This window comes from Myxocyprinus asiaticus, chromosome 25 (assembly GCF_019703515.2).
Source record: "Myxocyprinus asiaticus isolate MX2 ecotype Aquarium Trade chromosome 25, UBuf_Myxa_2, whole genome shotgun sequence".
NCBI classification, from domain to species: Eukaryota; Metazoa; Chordata; class Actinopteri; order Cypriniformes; family Catostomidae; genus Myxocyprinus; species Myxocyprinus asiaticus.
In genome coordinates this window covers 36744582-36771699 of record NC_059368.1, presented here as the reverse complement: position 1 = coordinate 36771699, position 27118 = coordinate 36744582, and the positions used below count along the sequence as shown (strand labels likewise).

Sequence of the window (27118 nt, the reverse complement as noted above, 5' to 3'; positions counted from 1 at the left end):
TATATATCCCCCTCCCTCCCTTCACACCGCACCTCTTTCAGCAGATGTGACGCTGTCGGTCTATCGACGTGCTTCTTGCGCAGCTGATTTCGGTTCAAAACATTTATTGACGAAAACACTTTAAAGCCCACGGATGCCCTCCATCAGGCATGCGACCGACAACTTCGGGGTATTTTGTGAAGGTGAAGATAAGGCAAGTGGACGAAGAGGTAACTGAAATGTTTATAACTTCATTTACGATTTAATAGCACTGAGAGTGTTGGTGTGTATTGGGAAAATCCTCCCCTCACCAAGTGTGCAGAGGATGAGGAAAAGGTTAGTTGTATTTATTTATTTAGCTAGATTATCATGTATTATAAGGTATAAACATGCAATACGTTGTTTTATTTAAACTTAGTTGAATATTATGTTTTAATACATTTCCCCTCTTTCAGTTATGACTATATGCTTGTGTGCTCACAACAAGACTTTTGAAGAACTTTTGACTGGAACTTTGAATTTTCTGCTTATTCATTCTTAATGGCACATTATAATAACATGAAGACTGGAATTCATAAAGGCTGTTCACAATATTGTTATACAATGTTGGTTTTAATATATTTAATATAGAAGAGGAATTATTTTAATCAAAGATTGGAGCTGAATTAGACTCCTGCCTCTGTTAGTTTACTTTTTCTATATTTGACATATAGAGAACTTGACAAATCTTCATATAGCTACCTTATCAATTTCTAATATACAAACTAGATAGAAAGGAGCCAGTTACCCACATCTCTGAGAGAGAGAGAGAGAGAGAGAGAGAGAGTGTGTGTGTGTGTGTGTGTTCAGATCCCTCACACAGCTCATGCAAGCATTAGCTGTTTGACCATGTGTTTCCCAGCAGGAATGCAGAGGTTGAGAGGTCAAGGGCCACTGCTGTGACTTGTCCTATTTAGTTTCACCTTTCGCAAAGGGGAATCTGGATTCCAATAAGCACAGCGCAAACTGGAAGGAAATGATGTGTCCATGATTCCACTGAAGTTGCTGCATTATTGTGCAACAGAATGGAAAGATTACATTTGGAGTGAAGGCTGAGTTTGTTTGGACTATATGTGTTTTAAGACTGTTAAGGAGACAGAGGTAATAGATACCGGCTGCACTAGACTGGAGTGTCTAGACACCCCATAAAACTGGACCACCTAATTTTCCATTTGGCCGATGGAGTGTTAGTCAGTCTGGAGGAGGAGCTGAGGGCTCACATTCCTGTTGTTGGAAAGATACAGTTGTGGTTCGCTGAATAGTAGTGAGACAAGCTTAAATGCATCTAATCATAACACGTGAGTATTAAATGAAAGGTCTGTTGATTGGCAGTCTTGATTACTTACTACTTCATTAAAAGTGAACATTTATTTATTTATTTTAGAATTTAAAAAAAATGCGTTCTTCTATCTCAGCCCTGAAATTGTGTCACACTGTGGCTCTGTGGTGCTATCAAAATAATGCTCAGTTTGCTTTTTTTTTTTTTTTTTTTTTTTTTGAGCTTCTCGACCAGTCCAACATAACAACATTCACTCAAACATTGGCGGGAGTTTAGGGTGGGATTATCTTTTTGTCTGACCAGTGGCAGATGGTGTATCACAAGCCCTTTCAACATTTAACCATGCAGGACATAATTTACAGATATCTATAATTACATTTTCACTAGATAAAATGGTAATTCTTGTTATTAAAGGTGCACATAGTAATTTTTTCCCTATTAAAAAGTTTTACTCTGAAAGAAATAAACTAATGTATGTATAAAATCATAACCACCCACATGAGATGAAGACTCTAGTCATATCAGTAACCTTATAAAAGCTGTTTTATTCTACATGGAGAGGGTCCCCTCATGGGGGCTGCCATGTTACAGTCACATGACCAGCCAAATACTACTCGCTTAATCTCAGTAACCACTTGTTATTGGACACTTTTACTCTTGGATTAAATTAATCACGGCTGATTGTGAATAGTGAATTTCTACAATGGCATCTGTAACTAAAAACTTTTGATTTTGAATGATGCTGCATCCACACCACTAAGTCCAAGATGACACGAGCAACAAGTTACACTTTTAACCAAATTTCTACTAGTGAAAATAAAAAAAATGTATATCAGTAATAAATCTATTTGCATTGTCATTACTTGTAGAAATATCCATTCGTGATGTAAAAAATGTACTAGTAAAAGCTGAAATTTCTTAATATCTGTAGCTGCATATCAGCTATATACTTCTTACTAGTAAAAGCAATTATTTTCAATATCAATAATTACATTGTAACTTGTTTAAATGGCCATTCCTAATATCAACGTTTGAATTGCAACAAGTAAAAAATGCCAATTTTATATCTGTAATTTGGTTTTCAATTGTAGCCATATTAATTTATCTAAGATGTTATGGTAACAAGCAAGAAAGCCTTTTAAGATATATTTAATAAATCTTCCATTTAATGATATTTAAAATCAATTTCCACATATATGAAACTACTATTACCATGGTGAAAAACAAATTTCAGATATCAACTATTGCCATTTTTACTAGTTGTAACTCAATTCTTGATATCAGGAATAGATATTTGTATTAGTAACAATTTAATTATTGTTATCAAACAATAACATTTTTACTAGTAAAAGGTATGTGAGCTGATATCGTATTTGGAAGTTCGACTACTAAGAAATTAATTGGTAACACTTCGCAATAAGATTCCAAGGGCGTAGCAGCCACAGGGGACATGGGGGACACGTCCCCACACTCTTTAAAAAGGTGATTTTTGTCCTCTGCACTTTTCCAAGCTAAACCCATACTGAGTCCAAATGGTGGATTTGTATACAGTATTCTTTGCGTTTTGTTACTTTGGGCTGATTGAGCGACCATCCAGCCAATCATAGGTGAGTTTCATTAGCGAAACAACCCTTACGTAATAGGCCATCAGAGATTCTAATTAACATGGCTCTGTTCATTTCTACAAAGTTTCTTTCAACAATGCTCATTTATCCATGTTTTTTTGTCACCATTGATGTTGATCTAAATTAATAATTTAGAAATGAGGAACACACAAACGAGAGTTATTTATTGGCATATTCTTGATTGGCAGCATTATGTGAAATGCAATGCAGAAAAAAACAAAACAAAGGAAAATCCTTTGTAACACATTGTAAGTGGAGTTTATTAGTGATTGACTGAGGTTGGTTTATTACATCTGTTTAAACGAGATATGTGCATATTTGCAGAAGGTATATGATATCAGTTTTATCGATATTTGCCTTTTTATCCTTAGACAAGACAGTTAAATGTTACAGGGAACTGATGAGAAGAGAGAGGGAGAATGAAACAGGTGAGCACTTTAACATAATGAGCTCAAACGCGTCTGCTGCGGCTCTGATATGCGGACCGTTTACATGAGATTGTCTTGCACTACTATTATTGTAATAACACGGTGGCACGTAACAACAAAACAAACCATGACTGGTCATTAATATGTCTCAGTCGCTTCACATGCAAGCAGGCGATTCTCAGAGCGCTCAAGAAACTAATCAGCCAAACAGGAAAATGTATCGTTCGATGCCAATTATTAAAAAAATGTGTGAGGTAATAGTTTGATCAGTTGTTTTTGACAATTTAAGCAGATTACTTGATCTGTGTTAAATATGTAAAGCTATTTTTAATATCAGCTCCTGTTTTTTACCTCTATGTTGGTGTGCAGTCGACAAACTGTAGGGAAAAAGATAGATCTGTGTTCTTAGAACACTTAGGCATTTTACTGGTGTGAATAGACATGTAGACACTTTTTTATACATGAAAACGTATGGACGTTATTGAAACTCATAGACTCAAGACTATTATTGTTGTCTTTTAATAAAAGTAATGCTCAGCAGATCACAAACTCTAGGGAAATTATAGATTTGCTTTGTTCTTATAATGCTTAAAACCTCTACTAAAGTCTCTTTGTAGGTCAGTAGACATACAAATTTTAAAGGATTAAAATGTTCTTTTGATCGTTGATTCAGTGACTAACTAATTTCACACAAGACACTCATTTGTCACCACCTTCTGGCATCACCAAAATGGTCACTGAATCATTAAATGGATCTGAACGAATTTTGATGAATGTAATCAAAACACTCAAGCCACTTGGATACATTTAAATCCCACAATGCACAAGCACAGAGTAAAAAAAAAATAAAAATGATATTGTGCACATGCACAATTGTCATTATTGTAATTGATTAAATAATTTATTCAGGACCAGCTTGTGTTCAGTCTTTTATTGTCATGTGTGAAACAGAAGCAAATGCTCCAAAATTATGCAATTATTTTGCCATACTTGAATCTTTAAAATACTACGTATATTAAAAGTAAATAATGCGTATATATTAATATAATACTTATATAGTAATATATATTGTAATATATTAATACTGCACTGTAAGTGTTGGGTCTGTGCGAGCCACCTACTGACAGCTGTGTCCCTCCCACTTTTAAAATAACTGCTACGCCCCTGTAAGGTTCCATTTGCAAACATTAGTTAACAACATTAGTTAACATGAACTAACAATGAACAATACATTTATAGCATTTATTAATCTTAGTTAATGTTAATTTCAACATATACTAATGCATTTTCAAAATCAAAAGTTGTATTTGTTAATATTAGTTAAAGCACATTGAACATGAGCTAAAAATGAACAATTGTATTTTTATTAACTAACATGAACAAAGTGTAATGCTATAAAAATTATATTATTCATTGTTTGTTCATAATACCAAATGCATTGACTAATGTTAATTAATGGAATCTTATTGTAAATTGTTACTGATTAATTACAGATGTCTGTAATTGTGTTTTGAACAAACCACTTTGAAATTCTAGTATCGAAAATGCAGTTAGAGTATTTAATAATTATTAAAATTATGGAGTTCAGTAGTTGTAATTCCATTTTTTATATCAAGAATGATAATTTATGCAAGCAATGACGTCGATTTGGTATCAAGATTTAACACTTTTACTAGTAGTAGTTTCATTGCTGATATCAAAAATAAGCATTTTAACTAGTGAAAAATTATATCCTGTAGGTGATTAAAAGTAAATTCGGCATGCCATAGATGGTGGAATTGTTCAGGAAACCTGTTTGAAAGTTTATAGAGCAGAAACTAAACACTTTAGCTTTAAATCCAGAACAATGGAGCTTCTTAGAGGAGCAGCGTTAGCTTCAACTGCTCAAACTCCAAACACTGCTCTATATAATTGTTATACAGAAATATTGAAATTAAAATGTGTGGAATAATGTGCAGCTAGTCTCATCTCGCTCATTAGAGTGTCTTTTTGAGTGCTGTATGCAGGGAGCGTTCAGGCATGAGGCATTTCCTGTGAGCCTGATGAAGCAAAGTGCCATGTTGAACTTTCTTCTCCCCCTGCTAAAATGCGTAGAAACCAAGAAAGATCAGCCCTACATCTGGGTCTAATTACCACAGGCATTCAGAGCCTTCAGTGTATTGCAAGAAAAATAACATCTCTCTCTCTCTCCTCAGCTGAGAGAGAGCAAGGCGATGTGGTCTCTCACTCTCTGATGCCAGAATGAGAACCTACACCCGTGGGGCACCAACAGTGTTCTTCATAAGTGCACTGTGGGTGCTGGTATCCCCAGCTCTGGGTGAAGTGGATCCCAGTGGAGGCATTGCATTCCTTGGAGGGAACTACGATGGAACTCACCCCATGCTCTACTTTGCCCAGGCAGAGGTTGAGGAGCTACAGCGTGCAGCCATAGAGACGCACAAAGCTCTGGCCCAACAGATCCGTGAGGCCGGGGAGGCCATGCTAGAGCGACCGGAGGAGTATCTGCCCCCCTGGAACTCTGCCGAGTTCAGCGCCCGCTGGAACGAAGTCTATGGGAACAATTTAGGCCTGCTGTCTATGTTCTGTCTGCTGTATCCACACCGTGCCGGTGCACTGGACATGGCCAAGGAATACATGGAGCGGATGGCCGCACAGCCCAACTGGTGTGTATTTTGTGCTCTACTCAGCCTTGAAAGAAGCTTCGCCTGCACTGAGTTCTGTTAGAAATTTGTCCTGTTCTTGAGCTAATAGTTAATTGCCCTGCTGAAAAGAAAAAGTAAAAACTGCTTAAACGAGCCTAAGGTGGTTAGATGATCTTCCAGCCTGCCCGGTTTTTCACTATTTTTGGTATTTTTGTTGAACAATAAACTGCATCTGAGATTTTATTCATTTAGTACTCTTTGCCTATGCCCATCATAGTAAGGAAAGAATACGATTTTTTTTTTACATTCTAAAAATCAATTTTAAAAACTATCGGCCAGTTAATCAGTTATCACCTTTCCCACCACCTTAGTTATCATATCGGCAAAATCCACTATCGGTCGAACTCTAGTCTAAATGCTTTGCTCGTCTGTTGCCACAAGATGTTTTAATGTATTTTAATTTGATCAATTATACTATTTATAATATTCATAATTATTTTAATTATTATATTCTAAATCAGCTTTATTTGAGCACCCTTTTCAGTAAATATTAATATATGATTAATTGCGATTAATCTGATTAAGTAATTAACCAACATGTTATGTAATTAATTGGATTTAAAAAAAAATAATCGATTGACAGCCCTAGAAATAACACAAATTAAAGTATTGTGAACATATTAGGTATGTTGTGAACAAAAAATGCTAAGATTTAAATCAATTATTTTAACTTCTTTAAAGTAGCCACCCTTTGTCTAGATTACAGCTTTGCAAACTATGGGCATTCTCTCAAGGCTTTCACACTGAACGCGATGCGAAAAAGTGAGACAAATTGCAGACAAATGGCCGCTTCACACCAAAAGCGATGCCAGTAATCGCAGATAGCACATTCACGCCTTTACAGTAGGTGGCGCAGATCGACCATCAATTTCACTCCGGTATAGTAAGTGGCAATGCACCTTTCAACTGGTCCACTCTCCGCCTATCACGAATGAGGAGGACTACTTGACAAGTTTGCAAAACAACCATGGAATCACAGTATGAAAGACAAGCAAGCAAGTTCTCTTATGAGCCATTCGAAAAAGAAAGCAGATTTTTCTACAAGCTGCAGCAGAAATGACGAGTTTACTATTGATTTGCTCAGGGCTGCAGTTAGAAATTCTTGGGCCCAATACAAAACAAATTCAGCGGGCACCCCTCCAATTAGTTGTCTGACTCTTGTTCTTTTATCAGTGTGCGCGCTGCCCTGGCAGCTTTCACTTTTGCGCGCTGTCTCCGTATTTATATCCGCCTCTCCCGCTGAATGCGCTTAGATGCGATATACAATGTGGAACAACATTCTGTGTGCCATAAAAAGATTTTTTTTTAAAAACCATTGTAACTCCTTTTTCTTAGAAAGAAATGAAGAACAGTTGTGTCTGAAATGACAATTATTTTCACTCTTTAAAATATAGTTTGCAGGTAAAAGGTAGGCATGTGGTAAAATTTATGATGTGCAAAACTACCAATTTAAAAATACCAATGGACTAGTCAGTGCATTGTCTGAGCTAGGCGACTAGTTAGTGCCAAGGAACCCATGTATAAGGCTGCATTATGTCCATTTGTATTCAACAAATAAATATAGGTTATACATATAATTGTAACTAATCAAACTAATTTTTTTATTTTAGAATATAAAATATAACATAGGCTATTACTATTGCCATTATGATAATTTTACAACATACAAATGAAGACTAAAGAGTAAACTTGTTCAAGAACCATTTCTGGCCCAGATAGCACACATATGTCCCCGAGATGTCTGTTTTAGATCTTTTGATCTGGAAAGCATCATATTCTAATAAACATCTTAAAAAGATCAGATTTATGAACATTCCAAATCATAAACGTTTCAAAGACATCTGTTGAATGTCTAATAGACATATGGGAGCAGATGTCTTATAGACGTATTGTAGATGAGCAAACAACATAAAATAGACGTCTTCCAGATCTAAACACACACACATCTAATAGACGTCTGTGAGATGTACGTGTGCTATCGGGGGGCTGTACTGAATTATGACACATGACAATTCACCTGTAGTCCCAGTGTTGTTGCATGTTATTTACATATGCATCCTGAGATAGTCTGAGAATATATGCAGCGTTCTCATAGACAACACTATTCTTACAAAGTGCTCCCAGATGACTGAAAAAAAAAAAAGAAAAATGCGATCTCCAGCATTTCTTTCGTCTGTTCTTCAAAATATAATCAGGTTTGTTTCCTCTAGTACGCGTCTTTGTGTATAGCGGCATTTCTTGTCGACAGTGGCAGGTAAATGTGCAAAATTACCCACCACTGCACATGAATACCCTAGGCTGTTAGATTATAAATCTCTCCACAACACCTCTCAAATTAATTTTTGGATTATGCATAATAACAGGAACATTGATCACAGCAGAGGATTTGACGTCCGACAGTGAACAAACGGCACTTTGATGGCTGTAGCAGCGGTGCATTAAAGGATTAAACGTAAAGAATTAAAGAGACAAGTGTGGAACTCTGCACAAATACAGCTTCCTATATTTATCTATTAATCATTGTAGCATTAAGATAATGCTAATTTTAAATTTTTTTTTTTTTTTTTTTTTTATTAAATAAAAAAAAACATTGATTTTTCATCAGGGAGACGATTTTAAAATCATTTGGCTCAAGAATCGATTTTTTTCCCCAGCCCTAGTGATTACCTAGCTCCCACTAAGCAGTGTCATGGAGTTGAGATGTGCCTAAACACACACGTGGTAACTATCTAAAAGTAGGTTATAAGCTTTTTTGCTGACATGTTCATTCTGCGAACTCCACTCTACACATCACCAACATCATCTCACATCTTGAGGTTTAACAGACCTCAAGATGTGAGATGGTGTTGGTGATGTGTAGAAGCAGACATGGATTTTGTAGCAGTTTGATTTTGTTGCACATTGAAGCAGTTTGTGAGGGCAATTTTTTATTTTTATTTTTTCAACTGAAAGCAAGAAAATATAAGGGATTTTAGCGATTGGAAATAGGTCATTTTGCCTATAAAAAACAAAGATCTGGGGGGAAACACTTTAAAATGAGTGTTATTTCTTAAATGGCATACGCTTTTCCTATATTTATAGTTGCTTTCTTAAGCCTGAACTTCTTATAATAAATACATTTATTTATTTATTTCAATGGCTAACATGAAGTGACTTACACACTTTACTATTGGAATATCATTGTGCTTTTATGTCATTTTATTTCTACAAGACACCTTCAATTACTAGATGGAGTGTGCAATTTTTTAATAATAATAATGATAATAATAATTCTGTTTAAAATATACTTGTTTGAGTGCAGTATCTCAACATTGAGCGTTGGAATCATGTTGATCATATTCCTTGGAGAATTTCTTATTCAGCCATACTGCCTCTGTACAGATACCTCCAAAAATGTTCCTGACACAGCCAGACGTGCCTCTAATATTTATACCACAAAGCAGCCTTTAATGCATCAGACAGTTAGACTTGTCTCTGATCTGAACATGTGTCCTGTGCATCTCATATATGCTTATCATGCCTCTAATATTGCTACATTTTTCTATGACTGCTAAATTATATTCGAAATTCTGGTTTCCTCTGTGTGCTTGGGCTCTGAAAAGCTTTTAAGTTGTTCTTGATTTGTGTTTTCAAGGCCTACAAATTTGTAATGCAAGTCCTTTCCTCACCTACTCCAGTGTGTTCAGATGTGTGGCCTCCTGTGGTACCTCAGATTGGGTGCTGATGTTTCTGTTCAGGCTGCTGTAGAGGGTTGTGGATGGTTGGGGTTAACTGCTGTGGTTCTCCTGCACTTTCATTTGCACAGCTGCCAGCATGTAGCGGCCAACCAGGACCAGCCTAACACAAACCTCCAACTTCTGGCACTCGTAACATTGTAATTATTGCGCACACTCCAGATTCTCTCAGTAAAGCTGTAGCAGATTCAAATCTAAACCATTGACTGCTCTTTAGAAATTGGACCAATTTCCTCTCTATATGAAAAATGTACATTATATTACATTTAGGCTATTAGACATGAAACTTGGCACTAAGCTTGCATGGAATCTGCATTCTCGAAGTTCTAAACATCTCGCAACTCTTGCATGTTTGTTTATTATATATTTAGCTAATTTGATTATACATTTAACCAGCAATAACAGTGTCGTATTCTCAGCTCCATTTAACACATTTTACCATTTCTGAATCCATTTCGCAGCATTCTGCAGATGTTTCTGCCAAATCAGCGCAGAAAATGTGAAAAAAATGTACATGTATGCCTACTTATCGCTAATGAACTTTGAGGTAGCCTATCCTTTTATGGTAGTTGACTGTTGATATATTCTTTTAAAGATAAATATTTATACTGCATTTAAATATTTATATTTAATGTAATATATATATAATTATTTTCACATACCATTTTCATTTAATCGATTAATTTAATCATTTTCATATTTTATTCATTTTGTCTATAATACTGTGTCCATTTGTTCATTGCTAGAAATTGCTATTGATCCTCATTCTTTTTGGAACATACACACCATTTCAAATTAGTCTTATAATAGATTATGTCTCATTCACAGAAGTCTATAAATTAACATTGCACTATTACTGCCTGCATGTGGAAGGTAGATGTTTCAGTAAATTTTCTGGCAATCATGGCAGTAGGGTTGCTCGATTATGGCAAAAATCATAATCACGATTATGTAACATGATTACTCATTAACTTTGGAAACATCATGCATTTATTGAACTTAAAAAAAAAAAATACAAATAAAAAAATAATTCCCCATACCCAGTGTAAATTGCACTGGGTAGGGGATTGTCATATGGTAATTATTTTATGTTACGTTGGCCTCCATCGCCAACTTTAACAGCAGTGGTGCTCGCACTTCTATGGAATAAGGTCTACTTTTTCATCATGTTATTGCAGCAAAATCTACCATGTAGGATAAAGGCTATATATTATCACAATACCAAAATTTCAGTAGTGAAATTTGACAATTCTCAATACCAGCTTCAATACCACAACAAATAATAACACTTAATTAATATGTCAATTATGGAAGAATGGTTTCAAGAATACTTTTTTTTTTACTTTAGTAATAATTCAAGACTAGTAAACAGTCAGTAATAAAATAACAATAAAATACAGCAATGAATAGAAATAGATTAAAAATAATAGAAAAAAAACATATTAAGAAAATTCCGCGCTTTTTTAACAGCATTAGGCTATCAAGTATTCAAGGAAACATTCAGAATGAAATGCAACATAAAACTACTACTGGTCTTCACTGTATGATTATAATACATACTTTTTAAAACTACTAAAGTTACCCAGTCAAGAGCAGTGAGTGTTTTCTAGTTTTTTTGTTATGGTTGTTTGATTATTATAATGACACACTACACTAGACGGCAGCAGGTCTATTAGCTTACATTTACACTTATAAGTCCGACATTTTAAAGGTGCATTCAGTAGTTTGGATTAAAAAAGTTTTATACATTAACGAATGAATTGTGTTTTTGTGAAGTTTGATCTGAATGATGTACACTCACATGAGATGAAGATTGTACTCATCATTTTCTATAAAAAGTGTTTTATTCTACATGGTGCGGGTCACCCCCTTCAATGTGTTTCACCATGTTGAAATCACATGACCTGCGGTGTTTCACTAAACATCTAAGAAGAGAATCCTCACACTCATTTGCTGCCACCTGTGTAGATACGCTTGACTATGCTTAGAACAGTGTTGTTTGGTGACGTGAAGAGCAAAAAGAATCAGAATGAACTTTATTGCCAAGAATGCTTACACAAGGAATTTGTCTTGGTGACAGAACACAATGGAACATACTTATTTATCATGCTTTAGCTGCGAAGAAGCAAAAAAAGGTCTGAAGCAACTTGCTTCAAGCAAGAAAGACCGGCAAAGGCAAAAAAACGGTAATGGTAAGGCACCTACGTCTTCATTAGTTTAGTGCAAAGTAGCTTGGCACAGCGATTGTTGTGGATTTTGTGTAAACCATGACATAGGTTGCTTGGAAATAAAACGAGTTCTTCAAATACAGTATTCACGGACATGCTAATCTTTCCTTTACCATAGCATTTTGTATCGCTAGATAATTGAGGTTTTTTTTACGCTAAGCAGTTCTCTAATAAAGGTAATAACTGTCTTTAGAAATAACGTAAAACGTAGACCGTCTCCAAAGATTATTGATATGAGGGACAATAATAATCTATCCTAAACAGTAGAAGCATGTTCACTTGATTTCTGACGTTTGTTTTTAGGCAAAGCAATTATATTATAGGAGTAATAAATAACTTTAGAAATGACCTCAAACGCCGACATTTTCCAGATACAAATGATATTCCAAAGCTGACGGGGGCAGCAGAGATGATTGTGCTGATCCACATCGAAAGATGACAGTATAGCATGTAATGCCACTGTAACAATGGTACTTAAAGTACACGAAGAAGAGCAATGCTAACGCTAGCTATAGAACTACTGAATGCCCCTTTAATACAAATCCATCTTTTTCTCCGCTGTTTACGTTCACTTTAGGCATCACTCTCTGTGTTTATATGAATACCTCACCAAGACGGGCATTTTGGCGGAATTTTGAAGTGTATTTCACGGTTGAGATCGTTCAGGTGTGCATTAGCGCAAGCACGAGCATATTCACACATACACCGCCTGTCAATCAAACAGCGCGCAGCTGTTACTAGATTGCTTGTGAATTGTAAAATGACTTTCAACAGCAGAATAAGAATACGAACTTTCTAATAAGTTACACAGGCCTAGGCTATCACAAATATAGCCGGTTATTTTTTCGTTATTGATGTTTTAATCAGTCTGTTTGTCCGGTCAGGCAAGGAAAATTCTCTTTCACTTGCCCCTTCAAAAATCCACTTGTCGCAGACAAGCGGTAATGTCGAGCCCTGATTAAATATGGTATTCAACATTCTCCAATAACAATTTTTTTCTTCTGCAGTATAGCTCCTAAAGTAAATGTACGTTGTTTTAAAGGAGTTTTAGATATTATCTTGGAAAACAAGCCAAAAAAGACTAATCAAAAACGTATTTTGTTCCAGTATATAATGGGCTAAAACTACACTCTCTCACCTTTATGTTCACTTCGATCCATCTTCAACTCACAAAAAACAAACTTGCTCTTCTTAATAGAGCTACGTATCACCGATTTTCTTCATGATAAGATAAACATGTGACACATATATTATGATTCACTACATCGTGAGCCATCACGTTATAATCTAGCTGCAGCAAACGCGCACGAGTGACGAGGAGAAGATTCAATCTCTTCCCCGGTCACTTCACGCAACTCATAGACGCGGCGCTGACCGCAGAGAGAAATGTCAGTTTCTGAGTTTATTTTCATAACCTGCTTCCTTATTATTTGAACTTTAATAAAAGATGCTTTAAAGATATAATGCCGGGGTGTTTCATTGCGAAACAGAATGCGGCACAATAATTGTTTTATCTCGATTATCTTGTTTCCATAATCATTGGAAGCCAAAATCGTAATTGAAAATATAATTCGATTAATCGCCCAGCCCTACATGGCAGCAGTAATTCTTCAAATGATGGAGAAGAACAATATACCTCTTGTCTAGATGTATGCAATATAGTCGAGCATACGTTCAGCATTTTAAAGAGCCAAAGCCGATTCAGGTGCCAGGATCACAGTAGTGGAGTGATGCTGTACAGTCCTAGTAAAGTAATACAGATCATGCTAGTATGCTTTATCCTTCACAACCTAGCACTCAGAACAGGCTACATGACCTACAGTCATCTTGGACGATAACTGTTCTGCTGCCATGATCGCTAGAAAATGAACAGAATCATCTGTTTTCCACAGGCAGGAATAGTGCAGTGTTAATTAATAGACTTTTGTGAATGAGACGTAATTTAATTTGAAGGCTAATTTGAAAGGCGTGTTTGTGCCGAAAAGAGTGACAATGATTTCATTTTGTAGTCCTTTGTATTTGATAATTGATCTAGAATTAGTTCACAAACTTTTATCATTTATATCAGTCATAACTCTGTAAAAAAAAAAAACATTATAATCCTAAACTTTTTGAGGATTAATTCAGATTTTGAGTCCCAGATTTTCAATGTGGACTCAGACATTTGGACCCCACTCTATTTTAAAGATTACTGTGTGTGTGTTTCAGGTTGGTGAAAGATGCTCCATGGGATGAAGTTCCAGTGGCTCACTCTCTGGTTGGCTTTGCCACAGCATATGACTTCCTGTATGAGTACCTTAGCAAAGTTCAACAGGAGCGTTTCTTGCAGGTGATTGGGAATGCTTCACGCTACATGTACGAGAAATCTTACCACCGTGGCTGGGGATTTCAGTACCTCCACAACCACCAACCAACTAACTGCGTTGCGCTTTTAACCGGCAGTCTTGTGCTCATGAACCAAGGTGAGCCTAACATTTCTTCAGAGTATGTTGTATGTCCAAAAAGTGCGAATACATTTGTGTATATTTATGTGTAGTTTTAAGCTTTATAATCAGTGAGAGCATCACTGGCATGGTGTCGGTTACTTCAGAAAATAATTTAGACTCTGCTCATAATTTTAAAAAATAAGAAAATAACAAATGTTTAAATGCACACTGCTTAAACGTTGCATATGTTAACATGAGTGTGAAAGAAGCACTTATAAACCTTGTCTGGGCAAAGTTGTTATCCAGTCTTTCAACTTATATCATACAACAACCCTAACACTAATCTTAATTTAGTGGTAGCAAAACTGGTAATTTTCACACATTTCTTGCAAGGATGCCAGAAAGTGATGTGACATACCTGTAACTATCTGTGAAGTACTGAAGCAAAGTCCCCCAACAAGAATTATGTTGATGTTGCTTAATCAGAAGTTCATCCACCTAAAAAAGTAGTCCCACCACTGAAATAACACATTTTATTCCAGACTGAAATCTGAAACAGTAGGTTGACTTTTCTTTAGCTAAAATCGGTCTGTGCTTCAATCACACGTTTTGTTGGGCATGTGGGCATGTATGAGCTTCTATTTCTTGGTGAAATAACCACGGAGGGGCGCCAAAAGAGAGCTGTGAAGAGAGATGTTTTCAACTGTACAGGCTGTATATATTTTATAAAGTAAAATGTCCAACCCAACCCCAAACCTAAACCTAACCATCAGTGGAGTAAAAATGTAATGTTAGAGGGAAAAACACAACCTCTGAATTGCACTCATCACTGATTATGCAAACACGATTACTTCCTGGTTTCATAGCGGGATTCGAACCCCGGTCCCCCATGCTGTCGACGCAACGTGCTTCCAGTAGCATCAAGGGGGAAGATAAACTAGCCTATGCAAAAATGTCTGATGGGAGATGGCACTTGTTAGTGAGTCAGCATAATGTGTATGATCCTAGGGTACTGGAACTCTTGGAAACAACATACAGACTTACTGTCTGATCATGTTGTTTATGTGGAAGAATTAATCTAAGTGCTTTAACAAAAATATTAATTTTAAAATTCTGCTTTCAAACTCTCCAGAATGCCTTGCCCAATAGACTTCCATTGAAAGCTGGACATTTACATTACTGTAAATGTGATTTTTGCTTGTTTTTACAAACTGAGGGACAAGTCGAAAAAAATTCCGTGGTAAAAGAAAGCATGCCACAGAGTTTAACTTGTATTGAACCCGGAATCTTGAATCAGAGCTGTTCATTTTAATACCAAGTGAAATTGGAATTATCAGCTTCAGAACTCCTCTCCTCCCACTTTTGAAGGGATAGTTCACCCATAGATGAAAATGCTCTCATTATTTACTCACCCTCATGATATCCCAGGTGTGTATGACTTTCTTTCTTCACCAGAACACATCTGAAGAAAAATATCTTAGCTCAGTAGGTCCTTAAAATGCAAGTGAAGGGAGATTTCTCTTTTGAAGCTCCAAAAATCACAGACAGTCTGCATAAACTTCATTGTTATGACCCCAGTGGTTAAATTAATGTCTTATTGCAATACAGTCGCTTTTGGTGTGAAAAAGATAAATATTTAAGTACTTTTTAACTCTAAATCATCGCTTCCGGTAAGCTTCAGGAGAGGGTGGAGATCACGCAGTCTCTCGTTTGACGTATTCGCGTTGCCATGATACAGAGGTAATCTCACTCCGTTGAGACATCCAGGACAAGCACACAAACGCACCATTGTGAGTAAAGAAACAGATAAATACAGATCTAAACCAAAACCAATGAAGCTTCTGTACAGCGTTCCTCCTTCTCACTTGTAAACAGCGCTGCTCTTCTGGCTGTGATTCACGTGCCTCAGTTCTCGCATGTTTCAAATGCCAATGCGATTACGTCATACACGCATACAGCTGCAGAACGGAAGCATGATGTAGAGTTTAAAAAGTACGTAAATATTTATCTTTTTTGCACCAGAAGTGATCGTGTCACTTTAGAAGACATTAATTTAACAGCTGGTGTTGTATGGATGACATTTATGTCACGGTCCTGTCTCTCTATCTGGGTTTTGGTTTGACAGGACCATGGCATTTTCCACCCATGTCTGTCTTTGTGTGAGCACGCAGTCTCTGTTTTATTCCCTGTTGCGTGCTCCTCTGTCTGTTGTGTTTCATGTCTGGAGTATGGTGTCTGGGTCCTGACTTCCTGTCTAGTTAGGTTCCGGTATATGTCGGGACCCGAACATTCATACTCCTTGTCTGTCTGTTATTGACGTGGGTGCATCGTGATTGTGCCATCTTGGCTGCATGCACTTGCATCAATAATCTTGGCGATGTGCGCTCATGCCAGTCGGATGTTTTGCCTTCTTGTGAGAACACGTGGCTTTGTTATTATTTCTGTATCGCCGCGTGCTTCTCTGTCTTACATTGTTTGCTCATTATTGTTTCATTAGTAACACCTGCCCTTTATTAACCCGCTTGATTTCTCTCCCTATTTTAGTCTCCTCGTGTGTGCTGTCCAGTGCCAGTTCGTCTTGTTCTCCAGTCAGTCCTGTATGTTTTTCCTTGTGCTCCTGTCATTCCTGATCCCTGTTCCTGGTCTCGGTCCTGATTCCTTGTTCCCTTCTGCCCCAGCAGAAGGGAACAAGGTTTTCCCTCTTGTTTGGTAAATAAAGTGTTTTGGTTTTTTATCTCTGCGTTTTGGTCCTCATCTCTGCAACACACGTGACAGTTTATGCTGACTGTCTGTGATTTTTGGAGCTTCAAAAGATAAATCTCCATTCACTTGCACTTTAAGGACCTACTGAGCTAAGATATTTTTCAGTTTTTCTTCAAATGTGTTCTGGTGAAGAAAGAAAGTCATACACACTTGGGATATCATGAGGGTGAGTACATAATGAGATAATTTTCATTTTTGGGTGAACTATGCTTTTAAGAGCACGGGTTTTTGTGACTCCCACCTAAAATGACATATGGCTTTTGGAGAAAGTTCATTCTCCTGCCACACACACTTTTTGAAGGAGGAACCCCCCTCACTCAGCATTCCTGCCTGGGATCTAAGGCTGCTCGGGTCATTCTGTAGAGCTGAACTTGAGCCTCAGTAATTATTTCTCCAGTGGTGCAATTCTCCACATGACTCCATTACTTTTAGAACAGATATTTTCCCCTCTCTCTCTCTGGCTTTCTTTTTGTCTTTCTCTGTCTTTATTCCTCCCCTGCAGCTATTCTTAACATAATCTGTAGTTTTTGGCCTTGAAAGTATGTCCTGCCGTTCTTTTGCCTGTCTTTTTAAAATGGCTTCTCTCATTTCTTTCCAAATATCTGGAGGTTCTTCTGCCCAACTCTTCCCAGCATTCGCAGCTCATGCTGCTCAGTTTCATAAATTAGTTTCTGTATAAAATAACAGCACTGATATACAAAAAATGGTTTACGTTTGTGGAGATTACTGTGTGATGCAGGATTTCCTCTGGCCACTTTATGAATATCATGAAGGAGTTGGAAGTGTCAGAGAAACACTAATCACTCTTCCATGAGCAGAAACTCACAATCAAGCTTTATCCAGCCCTCTTAACACACAATGAATGTTTGGAGTAGGCCTATCTCCAAAGTGGTTACTTTGACTTTCCCTCTTGCAATATGATGAAAGACACCAAATTTTAATAAGCAATTCAATGGAAGCTTATTATTAATAGGGCTGTCAATCGATTCAAAATTTGAATCGAATTAATCACAATTAATTACATCTATCAATTTGCTGAAAATGTCTCTCAAATAATGATAATTCAAAATATCAAAATAATTATATATATATATATATATATATATATATATATATATATATATATACTGTATAAGTATATACACACTAGATAGATAGATAGATAGATATATAGTTGGATAATATAAAGACAATATAAAAATTAGCCTTAGAAGGCAATATATTGTTTATTTCCATATTATTGAAAATAAGTCTATCATTGGCCTACAGTTCACAGCAATCCATTTTGCCACTGAATTTGTCAAGCAGTCCAAGTTGTATTTTAAGGGCTTTTCTAAGGACACGTCAATGTACAGATGTGTCAGACGGACACTTTTGGAGTGTCTCACTTTGATTGCGTCACGTCATAAACATACCGTTTTTTAGTCGCTGTGTCAAGTTAAATGTAGGTTGAAGTTTAGAAAAACACATCTTGAGATCCAGTGTTCGGATTAGCTGCAGGGATCTATAGATTCTCCTCCCTGCCCAGTAGGTGGTGATATGCACAAGAATGTGAATCACTAAAAACAAAAGAAGAAGAATGTGAAAGTGGAGACTGACAGTTAAAAAGGACTTAAATATTGATCTGTTTCTCACCCACACCTCTCATATCAGTTCTGAAGACATAGATTTAACCACTGGAGTCTTATGGATTACTTTTATGCTGCCTTTATGGACTTTTGGAGCTTCAGAATTTTGGTATCCATTCACTTGCATTGTGCGGACCAACAGAGCTGAAATATTCTTCTTCTTATATATTCTTCATTTGTGTTCAGCTGAAGAAAGAAAGTCATACACATCTGGGATGGCATGAGGGTGAGTAAATTGAGAGAATTTTCATTTTTGGGTGAACTATTCCTTTAAGGAGTGCTATGTGGGAGGATCTAGTGTGTGTTCCAGAAAGACTTTGGTGTGTCTGGATTACTCAATACATTGATGAGCTGTGGTCTAAATGTTTATGTGGTTTGTCTTATACTCACACAGGCATGCAGGCAGAGGAGGTGGGATAGTGAATTTGAAACATTTTCCTGAAATTAAGCCCAGCTGTGCATGTGAAAGGTTGTGTTTTACTAAGAGTTTAGCTCAAATTAGTTGAGGAATTTTCGAGGTTTACAAAGAGTCTCAGTGTCTGTGTGTCTCCTACTTCATACAGTCATAATTATAACTGCACAATTCATCTTTTAAACTATCAGACATCACTTGAGGTTAAAGTGCTGTGGTTTCTGTTTGATCTCTCTATGCTGAATTGCCTACTGTAACATCTAAGAACGTTTTTCTGCTGACATGCTTAAAGACATTTTTGTCTTTAAAGTGTCCTTCTTTTCTTCCATTACAACATATGCAAACCTTGAAAGGAAAAACATTGGGTCTCATTCACTAATAAATGTGCACAAATTGGGAAATTATTCATGCAAAAAAAATTCTTACACAAAATGTCCAGGTGCATACACACATACATTTGTTTTTACTCTCTTTCTAATGTTAATGAATCAGGATTATTCTTAATAAGGGAGAGCATGCCCGCAGTTTGTAATTTGCATAATTCATGGCCAAATGATCAGGGCTGTCAATTGACCCTTCGCTAAGCTCCGCCCCCTTGGCTACAGTTGCCTGCTCTGACAAGCTTTGCAAAACTTTCCATAGGTATGAATGGGAGATTCATTCTGACAAAGTATTCTCATAAATGGAATTGACAATATTCTTACTTGCTCTGGAATAAAGAGTGACAATGTAAACATATTTATCTGACGTTTTTAGTAAAATAAATTGTTAAATTACACGGTAATTTGATTTAAAAACTAAGCAAACGATTGTTACTTGTAAAGAGAAAAGTGTCATTTGATAGTGATTACACATGTGATATTATTCGTGTAAGTGAACAGAACTGCTCTTAACGTCTCATAAAACATTCACTATGATGCAGAGAACTCTTTCTTTACTATCGCCTTTACTAAGACTTGAATCAGTATGTAAATGAATTAACATTAAGTTATTAGCTTTAATTTACCTTGGAGCAAATGTAGATGTCCGTGGAGGAAAACGGCATTCTAGTGTTGATGAGAGGCATTAACGTAGCAAAATTAATGCGTTTTTTAACAAAAATGTTTTAGTGCAGACTTGGCCTAAATTTGGACTTAATACATTCCATGGTTTAAGGGCCTAGGGAGTTTGTGATTTTTGTGTACGTGTGGTTTCATTTGGTTCTAAATGTTATTGTAAATTTATAATAAATTTATCAGTAAGTGCAAACTTATTAATGAATCAGATGTAAGCGTGAAAATGTTCGCCTAAAGTTTTTACGCACAAATATGTACACACAGTAAGTGAATGAGACAGAGTTTCAAATCACCACACACAAGTCATTATTGTTTGGTCTTTGCATTTTAGGATACCTCCAGGAAGCATACCTCTGGACAAAACAGGCTCTTGCAATAATGGAAAAGTCCATGGTGCTTCTCCAAGACGTGACTGATGGTTCTCTGTATGAGGGTGTGGCCTATGGAACTTACACAACTCGTTCACTCTTTCAATACATGTATTTGGTACAGAGGCACTTTGCTATTGGTCACTTCAATCATCCCTGGCTGCACAAACACTTTGCATTTCTCTACAGGACAGTGTTACCTGGTAAGGTTATAATATGCCTGGTCCTGTATGGGATAGTACTGTATTTGCATAGTTTTTAAAGGGAAAGGTCACACAAAAATTATGATTCTCTCATCATTTACTCACCCTCATGTCATCTCAAACACGTATGACTTTCTTTTTCCTGCAGAACACAATGAAAGATATTTTAAAGAATGTATTGGGTGTTTTTTTTATTTCCATAGAAGTCAGTGGGGTCCAAAACTTTCAGGCTTCATATAGAACATAAAGGCAGCATAAAAGTAATCCATCCGATTTGAGTGGTATGGTACACATCTTATAAAGGGATAAAATAGCTTTAGGTAAGAAACAGACCAAAATGTAAGTCTTTATTCACTATAAATCTTGACATCCATCCCAATAGGAACACTTAAACTTGGTATCATAATACATCAGTGCTCTGCGGATGCATCAGGCACGAGGAAGTGGGTGAAATGATCGTGCATAGCAGAGCTCGGTGGAAGTGTAGATTTATATTGAAAAAGGATTGAATTTGTGGTGTGTTTCTCACCCAAAGCATATCATATTGCTTCGGAGGACACTTTTTTGAGTCGTATGGATTACTTTTATGCTGCCTTTATGTCCTTTTTGGAGCTTGAAAACGTTGGACCCCATTGACTTAAACTGTGTGGACAAAAACAGCTGAGACATTCTTCTTTTGTGTGTGTGTGTGTGTGTGCGTGTGTGTTCTGCAAAAGAAAGAAGTCATATGAGTTTGAGACAGCTTAAAGGTGAGTAAATTTTAAACTTTAAATTTCAAACTTTTTTTCCCCTGAGGTCTACTTAAAATGTTAATGTAAAATGAGTTACAATTCTTACTAAAGGACTTTGCAATACCTGCTTTACATTGTGACAGGATCAGAAAAAATCCAAGCTGACATGTGCCGCTCATCAGACTCATGTGATCAGGGACCATATTGAAAATAAATTTCAACCACTCATTTCTAATTGTACCTCAAAGCCAGGAACAGTAGATCGAATTTGACTCACAAGGAAAAAGATGGAAACAATTTGATAAAAATAAAATAAAATAAAAACCTGGAAAATTTGCTTTTATCGTGGTAAAATGGGCCAAATAGACCTGAAGTCAGATTTGATAATAAAGTGCTTTGTGCATACCAGTCATAGTAACAAATCTCTTTTGCGTAGGATACTTGTGTCATCTTAAATCTGTGTACCCGTAACCTGATGTAAACCAAACCAAACCAAAGCCCAGACCGTGAAATGTTACAAAAGCGACAACAGCTCTCTGTGTACATCAAAGACTGATGTAGAAGTCAGGGTAGAGAACGGTCAAGCTGTTTTTATGTGTCAGGTTTGGACAGTTAGCAACCTTTTGCCAACAGCCTGATTATTGTAGCAAAAGCAGGATTGCTTAAACAGTTCAGGACAGGGAAAAGGTTTGCAGTCACAATTCTCTCTCTCTCTCTCTCTCTCTCTCTCTCTCTCTGTCTGTCTGTCTGTTTCTACCCCCCATGAAACTGTAAACAGATTCAGTGCTGTGAGGTCTGTAGATAATGCCCTCCTCTTTGCCTTTTTTGTATTTGTCTGAACTTAGCAGGGGTTGTGATTCTCTGTTGGAAAACTGGTGTAAATACAAACTTCACTCTCATTAGTTCCATGCAGTGCTTACCGCTGTCATTCTTTGCACATAAGTGATTCATTATGGCTAAATATTTTCTACTGGTTGCTAGGTTTAACATCCCTTTTAACAGCAAATTGCTTTTCTTCCTCCAATCTTCCTCCAGCCTCATTAATTAGAACCGTGTGTTCATTTCTACAGCAGTCACACTGGCTTCTGTTCAAAGTATTGCCTTTTATTTCGCACACACTAGAAATAAATATCAATGTTTAATGTGAGGTTTGTTTGAAAAAATATGAATACAAATACATATGATTTTAATTGGCTTTTTTGCAAGAACTGACTTTGAAGATTTAAAGGTGAAATGTGCAATTTATGTGCCACTGCAATACCAAATGGAATTGCAATTTGTTTGTTTGAGCAGCTCAGTTGGGTGCAACATAACAACATTGGCAATAGCATGAGTTTGGGGTGGGACAACCTGTTTGTCTAAAAATAAGCAGAAGGGAGGTGTGTTTGAAACCTTTTATAAATAATAACTTAATAAGCATTTCCTTTTTTTTTTTTTTTTTGGTGCCGCTAGTGGCTCAGAAATATCACACTTTACCTAAATATGTTTCAGTACAATATTGAAATAATATTGAACAAACAAATTGAACAACACTATCACTGTTTGTGACTTAGTGAGTGACCTGAAAAGGCAATGTATGTTAAGCAATGCTGAAAGATCATTTAAAAAGGCTGTTTGTTGGTTTGCTTCTGTGCTCCTGCAGGTTTTCAAAGGACCGTGGCAATCGCAGATTCCAACTATAACTGGTTCTATGGGCCAGAGAGTCAGCTAGTGTTTTTGGATCGGTATGTCATGCGAAACGGCAGCGGGAATTGGCTGGCTGATATAATCAGGCAGAACCGTGTTCTGGAGGGTCCAGGACAGGCAGGGAAGGGTCAGCGCTGGTGCACACTGCACACAGAGTTCCTCTGGTAAGAAATAGTCAAAGTTCTTCACTATTTCCACAGTTACCCTGGTGCAAGTTGTTACTCATTTGTTGCGTTCCTAAGTATGGTACTCATCTATTATATTTATGCGTTTTGGAGACACATATGCATGCAAGGTTGGATGGATGGATGGATGGATGGAGAAAGATGAATGGATGGATGGACAGATGGATGGGGATGGATGATGGATGAATGGAAGGATGGATGGATGATGGGTGAATGGATGTACAGAAAAGGATGGATGAATGGATGGACAATAAAAGCTGGATTATGGATGGATGGACATACAGAGATAGATAGATGATGGATGGATGGATGGATGGACAGAGATGAATGTATGGATGCATAGATTGATGGATGGATGGATGGATGCACAGAGAAGGATGGATGGATGGATGGATGGATGGATGGATGGATGGATAAAAAAGATGAATGGGAGGATGGTTGGATGAATGGATGATGGGTGAATGGATGTACAGAAAAGGATGATGGATGGATGGATAGATGGATGGACAAAGAAAGTTGGATGATGGAAGGATGGATGGATGTATATACAGAAAAGAATGGATGAATGGAAGGATGGATGGATAGATGGAAAGATGGATATATGGATAGATTCAAGGATGGAAAGATGGATGGATGGAAATAATAATCAAGCACCAGATATTTGTGTATTGTGGCTTCACCAATAAATTCCCTTGTGTTTCTCTTACTCTGTGCAGGTATGATGCCAGCCTGCAGCCCACCCCACCTCCTGATTATGGTACATCGCACCTGCATTATTTCGAAGACTGGGGAGTAGTGACCTACGGAAGTGCCCTACCTGCAGGGAGAAACCACACATTTCTGTCCTTTAAGTCGGGTAAGCTTGGCGGACGTGCAATTTTTGACATTGTACACCAAAACAAATACAAAGACTGGATCAAAGGGTGGCGTAACTTTAATGCCGGCCATGAGCACCCGGACCAGAACTCTTTCACATTCGCCCCAAATAGCATTCCGTTCATCACAGAGGCATTGTATGGACCCAAATACACCTCCTTCAACAATGCAGTCATGTTCGGGCCTGCAGTGTCTGAGAGCTGCTTCGCACCATGGGAAGGCCAAGTTACGGAGGCATGTAACTCTAAATGGCTAAAGTATAAGCATGGGCAAGCAGCAGATTGCCAAGGTCAGGTGGAGGCCACTCTGGAGCGGCAGGGCATGGTGTTTATTCGTGGTGAGGGCCAAGCAGCGTACAACCCTGAGCTGAAGATCAAGAATTTTCAGAGGAACCTCCTGCTGCTTCATCCTCAGCTGCTGCTGATGGTAGACCACATTCAGCTCCATTCAGGCAGCCTAACACGCAGCATGAGCAGCTTCTTCCATAACACAGACCTGCCCTTCCAGAACACCCAGGTTGATGGTGTGCATGGTGCTCTGATCAGACACGGAGATGAATCTTACAAGATGTTCTGGCTGGATGAAACGGGTGGCAGTGAAAGGGCAACAGTAGGCTATAGGAGCTACCCCCGTGGATACCCCTACAATGGGTCAAACTATGTAAATGTGACTATGCCAGTGAGGTACCCTACCAGCAGAGTGGCTTACATCTTCTTTGGGCCAGGAGTGGATGTGCAGAGTTTCAGTGTACATGGCGACTCAGAAAGACTAGACATTTATCTGGTCACCAGAGAACACACCTACACCATCTATCTGCTTACAGGTGAGGTTCCCCCCAAACCTTTGTATGCGATGGTGTTGATAAATCAAAAGAAAGTGGTGTTTGAAAGAGCATCAGGGATAGAGGAGCACCCCTTGGAAGAAGTAGAGGAATATGTTCATGTTGTGGAGGACAATCTTCAGCATGTCAAACCAGTCTTCCAGCAGTTAGAAAAACACATCCTGTCACAGGTTCTTAACACAGATAGCTTTCACAAAACTGCTGAGCGCCTCCTTAAGTCTTCAGACAAGAGGAAGGCACCAGGGACAGTTGAGAAGATGTTTGCCCTCTCTAAAAAGCAAGGAAAGGGAAAGGGTGGCAAGAAGGCAAGCCTCTCTGACAGCCTACCAGACATCTTTGCCCAGATTGAGGCGAATGAGAAAAAAGAGAGGCAGCGGACAATGAAACACATCTATGAGGAGGTTCCAGAGGAGGCAGATGGTGACTCGAGGGCATTCATTGAGTACAGTGATGTACGAAAGGGTAGAAAAGTGGGATTTGTAAAGGGGCGGAAATTCAAAGAAGTGCGCTTAGTGGGTACTACAGGGAGTGACGATATGTCCGGCTCCACCTCATACATCCGCCTCTTCCTCATTTTGAATATAGCCACTTTCTTCCTCCTGTTGGCAGTGCTGTTGACGCGCTTCCAGAGGGCTCAGAGTTTGCACACACAGCGTTGCCTCTACTGTGTCCTCCTTATAGATAGCTTCATCCTGCTCTGTCTGTACTCCTCCTGCTCGCAGACACAGTGCTGACATCATCACTGTGGGACATTCAGCCGGTATTTCGGCACAAGTGTTGTCATCAACACTGTGGAAGATTAGGCTATTCCTGTTTGCAGGCATGGTGCATCCTCAGTATGAGGCATCATTAAAGGAATAGTTAACCCCAAAAATATAATTATATACTCACCTTCATGTTTTCCACACCTTTATACTGTTATTTTTTTCAGTGCAATACAAAAGAAGAATTTTTAAAGAATCTTAACACAGCTCTCTTCCATATACTTACAGATCATAATGACCATATCTGTCAAGCTCTAAAAATGACAATCATATCATAACTGTAGTCCATACAACTTCCCCTCCACCACAGCCCTCAAATCAAATATGGCACCTTTGGCACGGTTAGACATGAATGACATCAAACATAATACAGGACAATAGATGCCTACTGTCCCGTATTTTAGCCGTGAAAATGGCGGAAAGTCCTGCATTGAATGCCTTGTGTCCCGTATAGAAATGTCAAAATGTTCCAGCATCCCGTGTTCACATGGCAAAAAGTTTGCAACCTAAAATGTAGTGTATGATTCATGGTGTCATGAAATGCTTTCATGGTGGGTTTGTTTTTCCCCCTCTTTTTTGAGCACAGATGTGGACCCTATTGTCACTATATGGAAAAGAGCTGCTTAACAATTTAGAATGACATGTAGTGTAGGTAAATAATGACAGAATTAAAATTTTTAGGTGAACTATCCCTTTAATGTCAGACATTTTTCCTGCTCACAGGCAAAGTGCTTACATCATCACTGTGAGACAGTTAGATGGAATGATATGCCTTCTCCACAATGCAGTGTTGCTGCAGTTTATCCAGTACACCTCATACTGAGCCAGTGTTAGCAAACAGTTGTCTGAGAAAAGCTGATTCCAAATAGGAATTGCAAGATTTTTTATTTTATTTTTATTTTTATTTTAATGCAAAATTAGCCAATCCACCTCCAATCAAAAGCTTCTGTGGAGCTTTATTATAAAGTTTACATTTGTAAAATGTCTTGTGGGACTCTCCATGGCTAGCCACTATTATCCAGATACACTGCAAGCTATGCACATTTGGTAACAACATGGACTTACTTTCATCACAAAATATGTGTAAAATGTATATATGTTCAATCAAAGTATATTTTTGGGTGTTGTTTTATACTCTTGCTAATTAAAAGACAACCACAAAAATG

The 27118-nt window shown here is 37.6% G+C and overlaps 1 protein-coding gene across 9 annotated transcripts; it reads left to right on the top strand.

Moving 5' to 3' along the window:
* Positions 1–47: 47 nt before the first annotated feature.
* LOC127415786 (dermatan-sulfate epimerase-like) lies at positions 48–27118 on the top strand. 9 transcript variants are annotated; one of them, XM_051654716.1, is made up of 7 exons: positions 72–209; positions 884–1316; positions 5546–6013; positions 14223–14476; positions 20630–20869; positions 23243–23450; positions 24188–27118. In XM_051654716.1, the coding sequence occupies exons 3-7, from the start codon at positions 5592–5594 to the stop codon at positions 25920–25922; spliced, it is 2859 nt and encodes a 952-aa protein (XP_051510676.1). In that variant the 5' UTR covers positions 72–209; positions 884–1316; positions 5546–5591; the 3' UTR covers positions 25923–27118. The 9 variants fall into 9 exon arrangements, with proteins under 9 accessions (XP_051510682.1, XP_051510683.1, XP_051510678.1 ...); XM_051654715.1 differs by having other exon boundaries at positions 881–1316; XM_051654718.1 differs by lacking the exon at positions 884–1316 and having other exon boundaries at positions 52–193.

What these genes read in the sequence shown, in the direction of transcription:
- LOC127415786 (XM_051654718.1), top strand. Translation starts at nt 5,592, where the DNA reads ATGAGAACCTACACCCGTGGGGCACCAACAGTGTTCTTCATAAGTGCA. An exon ending in TCTTGTGCTCATGAACCAAG is followed by an intron (nt 14,477 to 20,629) that starts GTGAGCCTAACA and finishes TTTGCATTTTAG; the next exon opens with GATACCTCCAGGAAGCATAC. An exon ending in CTACAGGACAGTGTTACCTG is followed by an intron (nt 20,870 to 23,242) that starts GTAAGGTTATAA and finishes GTGCTCCTGCAG; the next exon opens with GTTTTCAAAGGACCGTGGCA.